This window comes from Melanotaenia boesemani, chromosome 21 (assembly GCF_017639745.1).
Source record: "Melanotaenia boesemani isolate fMelBoe1 chromosome 21, fMelBoe1.pri, whole genome shotgun sequence".
Lineage (NCBI taxonomy): Eukaryota > Metazoa > Chordata > Actinopteri > Atheriniformes > Melanotaeniidae > Melanotaenia > Melanotaenia boesemani.
The window spans coordinates 16,654,573-16,673,504 of NC_055702.1; the positions used below are offsets into that span (position 1 = coordinate 16,654,573).

The 18,932-nt window shown below is 37.5% G+C and overlaps 1 protein-coding gene across 3 annotated transcripts in view; it reads right to left on the minus strand.

Annotated features, from left to right (window-relative positions):
- LOC121632700 (testicular acid phosphatase homolog) overlaps positions 1-15,669 on the minus strand; it is a 20,195-nt gene extending 4,526 nt beyond the window's left edge. Inside the window, exons 1-5 of one of the 3 annotated variants that reach the window (XM_041974384.1) lie at positions 15,353-15,669; positions 6,736-6,846; positions 6,452-6,585; positions 2,382-2,477; positions 179-265 (exon numbers count right to left, since the gene is read on the minus strand). In XM_041974384.1, coding sequence (XP_041830318.1) covers positions 179-265; positions 2,382-2,477; positions 6,452-6,541 — 273 coding nt within the window. In that variant the 5' untranslated portion in view covers positions 6,542-6,585; positions 6,736-6,846; positions 15,353-15,669. Of the gene's footprint in view, positions 1-178; positions 266-2,381; positions 2,478-6,451; positions 6,586-6,735; positions 6,924-15,352 lie in introns of those variants that run through there. The other 2 variants (XM_041974385.1, XM_041974383.1) reach the window with 2 other exon arrangements.
- Positions 15,670-18,932: the final 3,263 nt, after the last annotated feature.

Below are 18,932 nucleotides of genomic sequence, written 5' to 3' on the forward strand. Positions count from 1 at the left end.
GTCATGCTCATTAACTTTGTGTATGTAGTTACAGCCATTACAGATGGTAACGATACATGAACTTGATTTAACATGTTAGGGCAAGGACATGGATGACAACAGGATTAAGTGCCACTGAAAGGGAGAGGGGAAAAAAACTATTTATGCATGCTCTGTATGCATTCCCAAATTCACTCACCTCTTTGTTGTCGTAATCTTCACTGAGAAAGTTTCCATAACGCCTCCGTAGAAATCTTCCAAGCTCAAACTGCTGCTTCATGCCCAGCTGAAGGGAGTATCAGCAGCACAGTTAATTTTCTCCCCCTCAACTTTGTATGAGTTAGAAAGTTATACATTTTACTCCAAACACTGTGCATCAAAAAGCACAAAATAGTATTGCATCTATAATAAACTGTGCCTACAGCTTATTGTCTGCAAACTGAGCATTATCCCTGGAAGGTATTTCTATTACTCTATAAACCATGATTTCTCCCATCACAAGGTATAAATCAGCATGACACTTAGGATAAAATGTAAACATTAAACACACAGTAAAACTGTCGCTATGCTGTTATTGTACTTGGGTAGCTATCTTTGATTTAAATTTAAATTTAATTGAACCTTTGACAGGTTGGTAACTTGTTCAGCGTTTTTAGAATAAACAGCATTTTGCAAAACTATTGGCAATTTAAGAAAATTAAAAAACAAATATTTGATGAAGCACACACAACACAACATATTTGTTTGTCTGTTTCCTTTACTTCTAATGCAAATGTATCCTTGATCTGTCTAGTCAGACAAATGAATAATGAATAAATGAATACGTAAGCAATATTGTAAAAATTAAAAAGCTAAATTTAATGCAGCTTGATACAGTAAAAGTCTCCCTAGTGACATGAATATATGAAGATATTGGCTGTTTGGGCATAGCCCTTAAATTGAACCTAGAACTAAAAAGATATACTTGTTTTAAATAAATCTACACACGAATATGCGTATATTGCATTTGCTGGAGCATCTTTTGTGCATGTCCAGAGAAATAACCCAATGCATTTGCAAGTTCAAGTATCCAAATAACCACTAGGGCACAGGTGTCAAACTACTGTGCCATGCAGGTTTTTGTTGTTTCCCTGCTCCAACACACCTAACTGAAATTAATGGTTCATTGTGAAAAAGCTGTTGATTTGAATCAGATGATTGGGAGCTACGGCACAACAAAAACCTGTAGGATATCAGCCATCAAGGACCAATATTTGACACCCCAGCACTAGTTGCAGTGTCACAACCAATTTAACCAGATGCAGGTCTGGTGACTGACAGAGGTAAAAGTTACGGAAGGTTTTGAGGAAAAGACACGGTGAGCTTGTTTTAAGGGCCTTACATTTCATCTACAATACAGCTGCTGTTGGTTTACTAACGTTCTCTATTGTTACCATCTTTATCATTTTGTCATCCCTACAAATTTAGCCACTCTAATCAGTCTGATTTCTCAGATGCGCCCCCTAGAGGAATCCTTCGGTAACAAGTGTAGTACACAAGCAGGTATGTGAACAATTATGTCCACAATAGATCTGATTGCCTATGCAAACACAAGTTTAAAAGGAATCTTTAAAGTATCTCCCTAACAAACAGCACTCACTCAAAAAGTAAAGTACCTAACCTTAAAGTAACCTCAACAATGGAAAATTATTTGTAACCTTGCAATTTGCACCTTATAAAGACCAGTATTCTTAAACTGGGATAAGAGGTACAATAAGGTATAGCAGCAGTACCTTTGAGGGTACCACTCAGTGACAATTCTTTGTACCCCCACAGGTCAATAACATGGCAGCACTTTGCAAAAACACCCAAATCACTTAGATAAAAAATTTTACTGGCTAGGTTCATAAGATGGTCATGGCTAGGGGTAAAATACCTTTTTTTTACATTGTGAATGCTCTTTTTTACATTTCACATTAAGTTACTGACATGACCACTAGAGGTAGAATAGTCCTAGAACTGATTTGATAGTAGGGTCTGCCTGCAAAAACATACAACCTATGGGCACATTTTATGAGAGAGGACAGTCTCAATAAAGCATGTGGAACATGCTATGAGGGAAACCACAAATTTGATTACTTTTGTTGAACTTGCAAAGTGTAGCAATGACCCTGAATAATGTGCATCCCTCTTGCACATCATTGCTGTTAATCCAATTTTGATTTATTTATTTATATTCTTTTTATCTTTTGTGTTATGAGTGCATGTTTTCTCTCCTCTATTGCTTATTTTACCCACCTGACCCTGTGCAGGAAAATAGATACACACATGGAATTCAACACTTTACACCCTAAAAACTCTGCAAATAATGTTGATTTGAGTAGAAACTCAACACAACACAAACTCAGAGTAACATCATGTACCTCTGTGAGCTGTCCAAAGCCCTGAGCCCACACTCCCTCCCCATGTGGATCCCTGGGGTATGACTCAATAGGCGATCGATCACCATGTCGGAACACCTTAAAAGTCAGAACAGATCATATCACATGAATTCTGATACCATGCTGCTGCTGCCCATCTGCTTACCATTGCACTGTGTAGGGAGAGATTCATCCTGACACAAAGATCAGAAACAGAAACCTCAGACTGTTAACACATCTACCTGATTTAAGCTGTTTTGATGACACATATTCTAGAGCTGTTTCATTTGCAATGACAAGACACCACAGTAAGATTTAACTGCACTGTAAACCAGTGATTCACTCCCATTGACGCCCAAGTTATGTGCACATATTTTACAAACAAGCTGAGTGTTAAACCTCAAGAACCACCGAGTAAAGTCAACAAACCTTGTAAAGATAACTGATGATCTCCAGTTCACTTTTTGTTTGCTTGTTTTTTTTTTATTATTTTATTTTTGTTTGGTTGTTTTTTGTTTTGTTTTTTTTTAGTTAAAAGTAACATGCAATATATACCGTACTCAGACCTCAGTCATACATTTATACACATAGTAAAAATAAAGTTACAGTTTTCTTGGTAAATATATTAAAAAGTGTTACATCATAAATTTGACATCTGATTTTTGATAAACAATACCACTTTCAACAAAGTCATGAAACTTCCCCATCCCGTCTTTCAGGGTTGAATTTCACTGGCTAATATTATCCACCGCCATCTCGCCCCTCGTGTACCTGACTGCATGTATGACATGAGTTTGCTTTTACTGTACAAGAAGGATGCTAGCATTTTATTTGCTCTGTACTGTGAAGGTTTTATGTCTGTGCTTGTTTAATTTTTAATGATGACTCAGTGACACCAGCCCAGGAACTACAGGTTAAAAGCAGGGGTTATTGATGTGTACTGTCTCTGTTAAACAAAATCATAACATGAACTGGATCAAATAAATAACTTATATTACAAGTGTTCTGAATTGTTTGTTTAAATATTCAACTATATTCATCTCTATACATGTACTGATTTGCATTATTTCCACGAATGAAATCTCAGCACTTGCTTAAAACAGGTTAAAAACTTTTGTCCTAATCAAATTAATCAAATCAATTATGATGACATCATTTAATGCAGCAGTTCCCAAACTTTTTTTGCAGAGCCCCCTTTTCATTGAAAACAATTATGTCAAGCCCTTCTGATCCCACTACCCCATGCACCCTGATGCTTACAAGTAATGTTTAAAGAAATGTACCACAAAATAGTCTTTACTTTATTGGCTACTGCTTCATTAGCTAAAACCATGTCAGTGGCAGAAAGAATGATGAATTCCTCTGCTAACGTGAGGTGTTTTAAATCAGGAAACTGCAAACTACTTCAGGTGAGTTGAGCTTTTGATTAGATAGATTCTGCTTTAGTAAAACAACTCTGCTTTATAAGAAAATTTTGTTCATTTCTAAAGTAATCAACATGCTTTTCTTTGTGTTCAGGATGGAAAGTCCACAAGTAGTGTTGTAACTTGTTTTTGAGATATTTTGAGGCATACAACACAGTTTGTCCATGTTTAACTAGCAGTGCAAAAACTATAAATTTTATTTATTCTATTCTACATTCTATTCTACAGTCATTTAGCAGAGGCTTTTATCCAAAGCGACTTACATTTGAGAGTAAGAACAACACAAGAATGCATTCAAACAAGATGGGACATCATAATTAAGTGATAGTCAGACTGCTTTGAGTCCAGTTGGACCCAGGTGCTGTCATGTAGTGCTAGAGGCAGTGCATATCATTTTTTTTTTTTTTTAAGTTTTTTTGTAGATTTGTAAGTCATTTTGTTTAAATACAAACATCACGATTTCATCAAACAATATCAACTTGTGCATAAGTGCAAACAGCTTCTTCAGTACTTGGTTGAGCCAAAAAGCTGGACAAATTTATCTAACTCATTCTGTAGTAGAGTTAAGCTAAGTGTCGAAATAGTCCTTAATCAACTGAGTCTTTAGCTTGCTCTTAAAGGTGGATAAGGACTCTGCGGATTGGACGGAGTTTTGTAGATTGTTCCGCCACCGTGGGACAACAGAGGAGAAGAGTCTAGCTACTGATTTTGCGCCACGTTGTGGTGGGAGCACTAGGCGTCTTTTGCTGGCAGAGCGTAGCTGTCAAGAGGGAGTGTAGCTCTGGATTAAGGAGTGAAGGTAGACAGGTTATTGTTTTGTAAGCCAAAAGCAGAGCTTTGAATTTGATGCATGCTGCAACTGGAAGCCAGTGAAGAGCAATTAGCAGCAGAGTGACATGAGCTCATTTGGGCTGGTTGAAGACCAGACGTGCTTCTGCGTTCTGGGTCATCTGCAGAGGTTTAACTGAGCATGCAGGCAGGCCAGCCAGTAAGGAGTTGCAGTAGTCAATGTGTGAAATGATCAGAGCCTGGACCAGGAACTGGGCCGTGTGTTCAGTCAGGTAGGGTCTGATCCTTCTGATGTTGTAGAGAGCAAATCGGCAAGACCGGGAAACCGAGGCAACATGGTCTTTAAAGGTCAGCTGGTTGTCTACCATGACACCAAGATTCCTGGTAGAAGACGTAGGCACAAGTGTGATAGAATCAAGCTGCACGCTTATCTGTGGCGGTAAGGAAGGATTGGCTGGAAAGACAATAAGCTCAGTCTTGGACAGATTTAGCTGAAGGTGACCTGTCCTTCATTCATGAAGAGATATCAGCAAGGCATGCTGATGTTCGCACTGAGACAGTTGTGTCGTCAGGTGGGAAAGAAAGGAAAAGCTGAATGTCATCTGCATAGCAGTGGTAGGCGAAACCATGAGAGCTAATGACTGCACCGAGTGAGGAGGTGTATAGTGAGTATAGTTTTGCTGGACCTACCCTGCCATAACTCTGGGTCCCCCAGTTTTGGAACTACTGATTTAATGAAATTAGCACGAAAAGCTGTGAAAGACTGGCAACCTGTGCATGGTGTACCCTGACTCTCGCCTGTTCATTGTTGGGATAGGCTCCAGCTTCCCTGTGACCTTGAATTGGAATAAGTGGTAAAGAAAATAAATGAATGGATCAATGGTATGAAAAAGAGCCCTTGTTGCATGTCCACACTACGCATTTTCCCCACTCATCAATAATAGTTGACACATGAAAACTAATCTTTATGTGACATTTGGCAGCCACCTTTTTAAAGTTTTTTTTACATCACATGATATCTTTTCAATTTATTCCATAAATAAGATTATTTATTTATGTGTTTGTTTTGGTTTAAATTAAAAAATTAAATTGGTCAAATTATTCATTCATTCTCTGTACCGCTTGGTCCATTACGGGTCGCGGGTAAGCTGGAGCCTATCCCAGCATTGACAGGTGAGAGGCAGGGTACACCCTGGACAGGTCACCAGTCCATCGCAGGGCCAACACATAGGGGACAAACAACCATTCACACTCGCACACACTCCTAGGGAGAATTTAGAGCAATCAATTAACCTAAAATGCATGTCTTTGGACGGTGGGAGGAAGCCGGAGTACCCTGAGATTTCAACAAATTCAATACAATTAAAAGTGTGTGAAATATGACGAAACATCAAGTACCCAAACAAATAAAGAAAACAAATAAAACATTCCAATTTGACCAGTGCTTTGAGGAAAAAATGTTTAAACGTTTTTGACTGCAGTATCTCCTTACATAAGTCAACTGTGTTTTGTGGTGTTATGTAAAGAGGGTTATGAACAAAGCAGCAGTGTCTAGGAGAGATATGCTTGACACTGTTGGAGTTTAGGCTCAAAGTAATCCTTTGTGATAAAAATGTGAATAAAATAATTCTCACTGGGCAGGCAAATACAATGTAATCAGCAACAGTGCGAAGTGAAATAGCTTCCAGATTATGTTAAAATCAAGGCAAATCACAAAAAAAATGCTTTCAGTAACACTTTGCAGATATTGTATACATGATGCATTATTGATGCAACGCAGCTGAATATAAAATTACATTAAATGCAAATATTGGGATTTTGAATTCAGTGTAGATGAGAGACACATACGGGACTACTTACAGCAACAACAAACTTCAACTGTCGGGACTCAGTCAAACAGATGCAGCAAAGGATAAATGAACAGGCAAAACTCATCTGCAAGTTCTGCATCTTCGTAACTTGTTGATTTCTGCCTCCTCTGCAAACTTTCCCTCCTAATGTGACAGAAAACAGAGCCAAAAATATAAAATTTATTTTAAAAAAAAAGGATTAAAAAATACTGAATACTTGGTCAAGCAAAGGTTGAGCAAAGATGTGTTATGTCATCTTGATTAAATGATCAATTAAAACTGCAGTCCACCTACCTGACCTTGTTCTCTCCCTCTCTTCTCATGAGTTTCTGCTCCCTCTGTACTTCATCGTCAACTGGAGCTCAAATCGCTGTCAACTCCCTGCTGTATTCACGACCTGACAGCCTGCTAGATAGACATTTCTGAATCAGCTTTTGATCCTAAGGAAGCATGTTAAGGCATTCAAACTGTGGACAGCTTCCCTCTAAAGACAGTCACGTGTCATTAAGAACGCCCTGGGTTTATAACACCATGACAAAGAAGTGGTTAGTGTTGATGCTCCCACCTGGCTTTCAGATTTTTTTTTCCCCTCATGCATAAACACACATGTGCACCGACCCAGGGCAACAAACACTCATTATAACTTGCTACGTCATCTGCTGTGGGTTTGGCCGCACAATTACAGGGCCTGGAGTGTTTTCCCTTACTTGGCACTCATGTAAGTATGTGTTAGTATCAAAGCAGCTTTACAAGATAGAATGGGATTACTGAGTGTGAAGATTTAAAACCATACAGCGTTGACATCATGTGTGATAAGTGTAAGATAGGATCTACTGAATCATGTAATTTACAGAATCCACAGAGGTGGCTTGTCAGATATACATAAATATATCATCTATTAAATTAAGGATCACAGATAGTGATCTGCAATAAAAGAGCACACACCACTGTCAGCGTCTTTGCTTAACCAAGATAATCTATGCTCACTGGAAACTCCATTTCTAAAGCAGTTTGGACACTGTGTAAAATGCATCATTTTTCTATTCTGTTCAGGGTCCCAGGGAGCCAGTGTATTACAGCTCTCATGGGGTGAAAGGTGGGGTACATTACTAATCAATCACTTGGCTTATACAGACAAACATCCATGCACTTCAATCCCTACAATCCGTTTGCGATTAATTTGTTAGTTGGAACAGTTTTATATTGTATAAAAACTCCATACAGAAAGGCCCCAACTGAGTCTTAAGTACTTTCCTTGCAGTGTCCTCAGATAAATGTAAATAAAATAACATTTTTGGAATTAATTAATTGATCTATCTATCTATCTATCTATCTATCTATCTATCTATCTATCTATCTATCTATCTATCTATCTATCTATCTATCTATCTATCTATCTATCTATCTATCTATCTATCTATCCTTAAGGGCAAAAGAATTGCTACAAGAAAGCAAAACAAACCCAAAGAAAGCAAGAAATAATCAAACAAAGGGAGAAAGAAACAATATTTTAAAAACAAAAAGGGCCACTTTTTTCATGCTTCTAGAACACATACACACTATACTGGACAATATACATGTCAATCAAAAAAAATAGAAAAAAGGGGGGAAAAACAAAAAGAAACAACCTTCTAAAACAAGGCTTCCAGTTTAAAAGCAAGTATGAATTTTTTGAGAGCCTGCCTTTTGTGGCAAGGAAAGGTCACTGTTAGTTCTGAACAGCCAAATATAGCTAAAGTGCAGTCAGGTTGCATGTTTACTTTGTACTGTGTTGGAAACCAATGAAATATCTCTTGCTAGAATTTGTACAGAACTGGACAATGGCAAAATAAATGTGAAAGGGATCTTTTCTCAGTCCCACATCTGTCACATATGGGAGATACTGAGTCAACTATTCAGCTAAATTAAATTTTTTGAACATTGCATTCTGTGTATGACTTTAAATTGAATCAGCCTGTACCTGTGTACCAATTCAGGAGCTGCACACTACAGAATGTGCAGACTATGTAGGCTATGGAGTGTTCTATGTAGTCTGCACACTCCGCTTAAGTCCGCTTAACATTCGTGAATTTGGACAGTCTACCTAGCCAACGAGAATTTCCCATAGCAGCAACGTAGGATGTTGAATCATTAAACCTCTGAAAAGTTTGCATATCATGGAAACTTTAGTGAACGTAAACGCCCACTAATGTAAAAAAAAAAAAATGCCTGACGCTCTGTTGTTTTCCAGCCAATTCTTTACAGAATTACAGAATTCTAATGCCACCATTTAACAAACATGTTTTTGATGGAGTTAAAAAAAAAAAAAAAAAAAAAAAAACGTATGAATTTTGGGAGAAAAGAGGCCGTGAAGGATGCATTATGAGCAGCCTTCCTTTGAGGCCAAACAAAGTACAAATTTGAAGTGTGGATTCAGAGGCTCCTTCAAAATGGGACAGTGCTTGGCACCACAATAACATATGTAGCCAATGAATCTGCACTTCAGAGTGTGCAGACCTTGAACTGGGACACAGCTTATATCTAGAATTAATTGAACAATTCTGAACACAGGCACTCCCTTCAGAGGTCATCTGATAATGGTACATCAAGATCCTCGATCAACTGATGTTGAAAAACTATTAACAAAGTGGGAAATCAGACTTCTAGAATTTGTTTGTAGAAGAATAGCATCATAGAAAGTATGGCTTGATGGTTTAGATGGGAATTCTGGTGTGTTCCCTGTACTAAGTGTCTAATTTGTAGAGAAAATGTAACTGGGGGAGTTCATACTTATTCTGGAGTTGAGGGAAAGATGCAAAGTTGTCACCAATATAAAGATCTTTAATGTGGCACTGTTCTTCCTTCCTCCATTTCAGACACACTGGCCATAATTCCTGGTTTTAACAAATTATACACTGTTGGAGTGTGTAATGAGACGTCTGGCAATGCAAGTGTTTTCCTAATTTGATTCAATATTTTCACTGAGTTGTTGTGGTCTAAAAGTTTAAAGGTAGGATTTATTTTAGCAAAAATTTAGGTTTTTCCCAATTCTAGGGGTAATGGAAACACAGCTTATGAGACCCTCAGAGTGATATTGACAAACATGTTGGGATCCATCTCAACCAAGAGACAGGACCCATGAGATGTAAGTGTTCTTTTTATATTTGCTAACTGAATAGTCTCTACACTGGAAGGCCTTTGAAAACTTAAAATATTACAATGCTGCACAAGTTAAGAAATTATGTTGATGTGTAGAGTTGTCTGACTTTGCAGAAACAGCAGTAAAAAAAGAAATAATGATTTCCGATGTAAACAAAAACAGTCACATGTGACGATCTATTGTCATCTTATCAATTTCTCTCCCCTTCATAAGTTTAAGTTCTTTTTAAAATTTCAAGCAATGTTTTTGAATCACATAATGAGCAGTTCTGTTGTGGTCCCAACAAGTCTTTCACAAGCTATAATATACAGTGTGGAATTACATTACACTGACACACGGCTGACAAAACAGACATGTGAAGTAATTACATTATATTATTCAATCAACCTTTATTTTACCTGAAGGCAATGGCTTGTATGTGTGTGTTTATATTTTAGATCTTCCCAGCATCAAATCTTCAGTTTGTGTGAATGTGTCTCTAATGTTCTTTTTGTTAGTTAGTTTGATTGTTTTGTTGGTTTTTTTCATTGGTATTTTTTATTTTATTTTTCCTATTATTATTTTATTTTTAATGTTTGCCATAATGTAATAAGATCTGTTGTTGGATTAGCCTAAATTGGATCAGCCTTTCACACTCTTTTTGGAGCTTGGAAACTTAAAAAAATAACACTCACCACAGTCACACACAGTTTCTCATGTACTGCAAGGCTAACTAAAAATTAAGTCCTGCTGAGTGATTTGTTTTTACAGTCAACAAAATAGCAGACTTGTGCTGCCTCTCCTAAAAACAGGTCAAAGCATAGTTGCACTATTTTAAACAAATGGGTGAAAATATAACATTTTTTAAAAATTGCATTGCAGTGAAGTGCATATTGTGGTTTAGTGATAAGTGTTTGTCAGTTTGAAAGAGCTCCACTTCAGCTGTGAAATACCATGTGCATGTTAAGCACAGCTCCACAACACTGGTGGTGAGATTTAGTGAATAGGAGATGTACAAAAATGGCAAATGGTCCACACTTATGTGGAGCCTTTTAATCTCTTTTAGTTCTACAGAGTACTTCACAATGTGTTTCTCATTAACCCATTCACACAAACACACTGTTATGAATTTATACTCAGTATATACAGTGCTTTTTTCCATCTACAGTCATACACTAATGAGTACATCATGGGCAATGTGTCTTGCCCAAGGGCACATGAAGGGGCTGGAGCTTGAATGAACAACCCCTGAGCCACCACCGGGGTATAGTTTACCTACAACTGTCACTCAAAGGAAAATAAATTAGCTTGTTGGTCATCACGTGGTGCAGACAAAGCTACAGCAGGCCCCAGAACTTCTGGGTAAAACACTAAACTGTCCACAGGGTATTCAAATGGGATTTTTATTGTCAATAATCCAAACATAATCTAACAATAATATTTTTACAGCACTAAGACTGTAAATTGTTCTTACAATGTCAGTGAAGATGTTCATTTTAAAAGTATTCTGTGTTCTTTTACCATTTGTGTTGAACTAAAAATGATTGTTTCCTTTGGTTTTTTTTTTTTTTGTTTGTTTGTTTTTTTGTTATTTCTGTAACACAAAAGAAAGTTAAAATATATTCTATTCTACTTTTAGTGGGGTGATGTTTGATATCTTCCTTACTTTACTATGTTTATTAAGGCTAAGATAGTTTAGGCAATGTTGTATGTGCTGGCTTTGATTGAAGAAGCAAAGTTACACAAATGCTTAAACTAATTAAAAACCCTTTGTATAGTTGAAATGTAAAGGAAAAAAAATATCAATTAACATGATATAGAACTTTTGTAATCAGGTAAAGGACCTTAGTAAACAGTAGGGGAGAAGATATGATTTCCACCATTGTAAGTTTCTTTCTATGTTAAGTCACAATTGTGTAAAGCAATCCCCACACTGGCAAACACAGGCACACACATGCACACACTCATCCACATTCATTGTAGTTGTCACTGTTAGGCTTTGAAAAGCCATACCTGCACAAATGGGTCAGTAAGTCCACCTGTACCTTTCTACCAAGCAGCACATATGTACATGCCCCAAAGTTGGAGCAGAGGAAAAGAATTACACCATATGGAGTCAAAAGACATACACACCACCATATGTGCTTCTTTGAAAAGGTCATTGTTGGGTCAAAAAACGTACACAGCCCCGCATCCCTTTTCATGTGCTGTTTGCCATTCACACTGGCATAAAGTATAAACACAAACAAGAAGCACACCACTCACACTTGATCTTTCCTCCTTGCTTTTCTACCAAACAGCTATTGTTGCTTTGCTTTTGTTTTGGCTTTCGTGTGTGTGTGTATGTGTGTGTGTGTGTGTTTGTTTTCATTACTCGTTTTTTGTTTTTGTTAAAATAAATGCAGTAATTTTTCAGGACCGTTGTCATGGCAACACAGTGCTTGATGCATGTTGACAGAATCTGTTGCAGAATGACGGAGAGACTGAAAATGGGAGATAAGAGGTGGGAGGAGATGTGATGAGCGTGCATGCATGTTTGTGTGTGTGTGTGTGTGTGTGTGTGTGTGGGTGGGTGTGTGTGTGTGTGTGTGTGTGTGTGTATGTGTGTCTTTTAAAGGTAGAGCTTACATGTGCTTCAATCCATATGATAGATTGAGATGAGCAGTATGGGACATCTCAGCCTGATAGAATGCGGTCCAAGATCAGGAATGAACAGTTATGTGTATGAGAGAGACGGGAGGAGGGGTGCTATTTTAGTCTGGGCGTTGTCATGGAAACTGCAGCCTCACTACAAATGGAGACATCCAGAACACATGGATCGTCAAACAAATGGTGTGCGTAAGGCTCGGCATAAAACTGCACCATGGCTGTGCGACACTGTGCTATGTAAGTCAAACCCACCCCGACCGTGCACAAGCCACCCTCCACTCTGACAACTGTGGCGTCTTCTTCATCACCAATACTGAATATCAATGTGAAGGTGGCTTTTTATGGCGCAGAGCAAGGAAACGAAGGGTTGAAGTCAGGAACTGAGTGACAAGCAGTGGTGTCCATTCAGTTACCACTCTTTCTGTCTTTTAAGTACTCTTTTCTACATTACCTTCCCTCCATTCCTTTCATTTCTTCTGCTGTTACCCAAAACTCTTCTCTGCCTCCCATCCTCTCCCTCTTCCTCTCTGCCTCTCCAGCACTCTGAAGGACGGAGGTATTCCCACATTTCTCCGTTGCTATAGCAACACCGCAGCAAGAACAGGAAAGAGAGGACGCAGCCAGGCAGGGAGGAGGAGGGGGAGGATGGAGACGTGGTGGTGTTGGGGAGATGGGGGCAGAGAAGAGGGGGAGGGGTGTGGAAGTGGCCTAGGATGAGGAGATGTGTGAACAATGCTAATGCTAATGGTAGCAGCAGCCAAGTGTTGGTGAATTCCCCTCCCGTCCCATCACATCATGCTGGGCGCAGACTCACATGTCACATCTACATTTGCAAAATTGCCAGCGGGAATCTGTTTGCTCAGTATGTCGCGATGTTCATTGATGTCTTCCACAAAATGATACACAAGGACTTTTTTCCTCTGTGAATATGAGCTCTGCAAAACACTTCATTTGTTTTCTGAGCTTTATTGAGGGAGGTGTAAGGAAACAGACCAGACTCCTACCTGTGTGTCTATAAAAGTGAGCACTGTTCTTATTAAATTAGCCTAAACCAATGCAGGTCAAACAGCCCACTGCACAAAGATATATCAGCACAGAACGCACACAGAGACCACGGGAAGACCAGAGCTATTTCATATCAATGTCATCATCCCCTTCTGTCAGCACAGAATGCAATCTCATTATCTCTTCATATATATCGTAACCGATTAGAACAAAGCCATTTCCTAACATGTAAAGATGTGAAGCAAGCAGCAAAGCTCATGTGGCCTTCCGAGAGGCGCCCACATCCTCCTCTTTCCACAATCTGCGTTGTTTGACAAGTTGTACAACACTTCAGCCTAGAGTGAAATGAATACTCCATCATCTTACAGACATGTATGAATGCTTATCCTGTTTGTTTCGGTCCGACGCAGTTGCTGTCAGCTGTGTCTGTGTCCTCTCAGTCACTTGTCAATATTTTTTCATCTGTCATGGGACCAAAATGTCCTTAGACAAAAAGAGAATAAACAAGGTGAGAGGGAGGATATGCCTTTAGATAACCAGGACTATCTTTCTTACATAAACAAAAATCTATATTTTGTTTTTGCCAGTTGCAAGCATTTTATTTTTAAAATACCTCTTGGGTGCACTTAAACTTAATTAGATGGCACAATTCAAAAACAAAACACTGTCAATATAAATAACTGGCAGCATCTTTACCAGTAAAGTCATGTATTTCTATTATAGTTTTCCATTACTGCAGTTTCCAATTTTTTTTATTTATTTATTTGAATTTGTTTCTAAGTTACTGTAGATTTACCACACAATATATATTGGTAATCTTCAATACTTTTCCAGTGATAAGTTTCCAAAAAAAAAACTGCAGTGTAATATTACTGTGACTACTAATAAGACAAAAATAGAGGAAATTTTTTTTCTAACATTCTTAGTCAGTCACATGGCTAACACACTCCGTCAGACAACCACGCATGCTCCCATCCACATCAACAACCAATTTAAATACTAATCAGACAACCATGCATGTCTTAAGACTGTATGAAGATAAAACAACCAGAGAAAGCCCAAACAGTCACACAGGAAACATAAAAACTCCGTAAAGGAAGGCCACAGTCAACTGGAAAAATGTCACTTTGCTTTTTTCACAGTGCTAACCGGAGCACCCCATTCCACTGCAAGTTGAAACCAACAAAAACGTCGTAAATAAAAGTTGTAATTTTCCCCCCTGTTGCAGTTTTACCGTGTAACACTTGAGGACAACAATAAAGAAAATGTTAAGATTGTACTGTAGCTTATTTATATCAGAGGTTAAAGATTTAAGTTCATTTTACATATTTTGACACAATATGGTGGGGTTATTCTGGTCCTCAAGGGCCACATTTCTGCATGTTTTAGCTGTTTCACAGCTTCAATACAACTGACTCAAATTATTAACAAGCTTGTGTAGGACAAAAGGCTATTGGTCCAGTTTATTTAAAATAAATAAAAAAAAAAATAATAATAAAAATTTTATCCAATGGGAAACTTATAGGATAAAGTTTGTTGAAGCAGGGAAATGTGTAAAACCTGCAGGTGAGTATCTCAAAAGAGCCAGAAATTCCTGCTAGATAATCTAAAATTTTGCAAAAGTAACATCTAGAAATGGCCATTGTAGGAAATTAATACAGTATCTACTGAATGAAAATGAGGTGAACTACTGGCCAATATAAAGCAAATCAAAGGTTCGATATTTGATGAAGTAAAAATAAATTAAAAAAAAAAATAAACCTGATGCTGATTAATTAAAACAAAACACACACTATATCTGATTTATTAAACCACAATGAACAATATTTTTTTTGTTTCAAATCCAACTGCAACTTGATCAGCTCAACCTTCATATTAGTGTTTGTTTTTCTTTTGTAAGACAGTTTAAGTCCTTCTAGGCCCAGAAAACAACAGTCTCCAGAGAAATTTTCTGCCATTTAGAAGTGTTTTCATTCAGGATTTGAGTCCACAGATTTATAACCATGGTACCAAAATGCCACCATTGCTATATATTGAGATGTAATATCACATTTAGAAGTGATCCAGGACACATTTATTTACATTCATTTTGTCTGAACTGAACGTGTTCTGGGTCGAGTTGAAGTGCCGCCTACTGACCTGACATGACTCCATACATAAAGCAGAGTTTCCTGTTGGCCCACAGAGTCACACTGAACAAGCTCGATATATTTCCCAACACAGGAGAGCCACATGTTTTGATTTTGTTCTTGTTTTAATTGTTTGTTTTTGTTGCAACATGGACTTTGGTTATTGATGCATGTGGCTATAATATGAAAGCTCCTGTAGTCTAAACTGTATTATTTATAAAGCTGAAGACACCGGCTATATTTTGAAATCTCTATCTCAAAAATAAATTGCTCACCAAACAGAATATGAAAGATAAAGCAAAACTGCTGGCTAACCTGAAGTCATGCAGCATCAATCTATTGGAAAATATTAAAGAAACATGGTTTTATAAGGGTAAACTGAAGGTTTTATTAACCTAGAGTTTTGCCACAGTTTACCAGTGGCATGTTACATGTGAAACTATTAATACACAGCAATGAGTTACTCTGTGTGCTTTTTCAGCAGAACTGTTCTAACACTGAGCTCCACAAGTCAAAAAAGTATTTATTTTATGCTCTTTCTCTCATATGTTGTTATATTTTGTTGAACATTTTTACATTTTTGCAAATAATTATACAATAAATGCAGTTCAGATGAATTTAAATTTCTCTTTTGAATTTTAATTTTTCTTATTTTACTAGTTTTTCTCTGGGATTAATACTTTTTTTTTCATTTATTATAATTTAATTTACTTTGAAACGTGTTCATATCTGAATAATGATATATAATTTTGGCCACTGTATTCATGATTTACCAGAAACATTAGTTGATGGGCTGATGTCCTGCTTGTTGCTCAGCTAGCAGGTGACTGCATTATGCTATATGTGTATTTGTATATAGACTGTGGTAACTGAGATCCAGTCACAAATGGCATGCAGGATGTATGTGGGGACATGTTGGAACCTTAGGTGTGGCTTCATAGGTGATCCAGCTATGATTGAATCACCCAGGAACCATGGAAACGGCAAATGTGAACAGGATTTAAGTTTAAAAAATCTGACTTCTGACATATATAGATATATCTTCTCAAAGAAGATTTTTTTTACTTTTTTTACAGTGAAAACACCAGCCCACTGACAAACTGATAAACTTACAATATAAGAAGCAAAACCAGTTTCAGTGTGACTGGTAGAGAGCATCTGTCTGAATTCCATTTACCACACAGATGACTTTGTTTCAACAGTAAAAGTTATTAAAGGTAAAATACTAATGTCAGTTGTTATTGTCTGTAATAAATTCTCAGTAATTCTCAGTAGTTTGGCAAGATTTTTGCCATCTTTATGAAGTTCCAATAAATAGGGGCTCCACAATTATTATTTACCACTTTTGTTGGTGTTGACATGAATTAAAAGAGCTATATAATGGGTAGTTTTGCATAAATCAGAGATGATCATTGGCTGATTACTTTATATCTACTCAGAGCCTAGCTTGTTTTTCCCTTGGTTCAGTGATGCAATGCTGCAGCCTCATATTTTTTTCCTGTAAGTACTGGTACCAGAGCTAAAACTATGACTACTACTGAAGCATCACACGATAAGTAGGGTAAAAGTCTCTACATAATTCATAGCACCATTAAAAGTAAAACGTGCCACAACATTTACCAGGTGAAGTAAAAGCTTTGTTCCCATCTGCGGTTATGGTGAATCGATTCTCATGTATGTGTAATAATCTAATAGCATCAGCACAGTGCCTAAAGAGTGTGTTTGTGTGTGGGAGTGTATGCACTGGGGAACAATTTGCTACCTCCCTCCAGTAAATACACAGAAAGTGTCTGTTTATAATCTGTGGAAGAAAGAAAATCTTAATAGGAAAGTAATTACTTTCAGTAATGTCTTCGACTATAGATTTGTATGTAACTAAACAGTTTTCTTTTTTATTATCATTATTATTATTTCCTGTGTAACATAATATGATTAAAAAGCAATGAAATGTTTCTCATTGTTTGTTGCTTTTTAACAGCAGTATAGCTCTGATTTTCATTTGGATTCAGCATCAAGAGATATTTTTGTCTCAGGGAAATGAAATGAGCCAAATATCACCAGCATTTGCAGGAGTTTTACAGCATCTTAAACATTCTGAACTAATGTAATTTATGTCATATTAACATAAAATTAAGCGTAATAGCCCCCACAATTTGGCATGACAGAAAAATGTTGCACACCATGTGGATTCAACATCTAAGTCTACAAACACATAGAGTACAGCTTTATCATGCCCATTTCAGGAAAAATCTTGTGGAAATACAAACATTGCATTTTTTTTCCAGGTGGCACACCTTGTTGTAAGTGTTTCATCCAAACAAAACTTGGAGACTTGCCTGCAGTTACATGGGATCCTGACTGCAGGCAGGTCAGGTGCTCTATGTGTGTCGATCAAAATATCTTCCCAAAGGGTTGTTTGTTTTCTCTCCCTGGATTATTATCTAAGTTTCATGGATGGAAAAGGAAGCAGCACAAACAAGCAGAAAGAACTTCTCTCTATAAAACTGAAACATATAGAGTTAAAAGCAAAGAAAGTTCAGCACAGTAAAACAAAGCCTTCTAAGAACACCAGTAGTAAGCTTATAATTTAGCAACATAATTTCACATAATAACAGTCAAATGACTAAACACAGAGCTGACTTTAAGTGAAAGCATCTTTGATTTGCTTTTATCCACCTTGCAAAGATTAAGCCTAACTGGGTCACTGTCATATTTTCCCATAGTTTTCAAGCTGGCTTCTCAGTTCAGCTTGAAGTCCATCCTCATATCAATAATGCGTAAATAGGCCACAGCATCTATACTTAGTTTTTTGGTATGACTGCAGCCCACGCAGCTGAATCCAACACAACATCCTCCTGCTATGTGTGTGTTTATCACTGCAACCTTTTAAGTGTAGAGAACTAAGGTTTTTCCCATTCTCATGGTTCCTCGATAGACAGAGATGCAGCCCCCAGACTCTGACATCTCTGCTTCACAGCAGAGTTTATGTTGTGTCAGGTTCCCTACAGACTCTGCAGTCTGTCTGTGGGCCAGGGGAGCTCAGGGAATCCCTGGAGAAACACACAGCTGGGAGGTTATTGAATTTGAAGGAAAAGACTGCACAAGGAAGAGGAGAGGATAGTGCAGGCACAGTGGAATTGTAGAAAATGACTGCACTATAACCATGCAAAGGGAGTTGTGGCTGTATGGGGAAGAATGTTACATTCTGCAAACATAATTCAAGGCTTCCTCTTCTCTTTTTAAAAATGGAACATAGTCTGAAATACAAGTGGGAATTTGTGTTGATATATATACACCTCTGGTGGATTACTGTTGTTTCTTGCTGCAAAAGATAGGAATGGTTTTTAAAAATCCACCTTTTCTCATTTGAAATTACTCCACTGCATCACATTATATTCACGCCAAGATCACAGAATGCTCAGAATGTATTTGCATTTGAGCATTTCTCTTTCATCTTTAGTGCATATTAATGTATTCTTTTCTGCTGCATTCACAGTCTTTGCTCAGTCTCTCTTTTCCTGACTTCCTTTGAGCATTACCCGTTTCAAGCATTGCAAAAAAAAAAAAAAAAAAAAGTTTTACTTGCATCT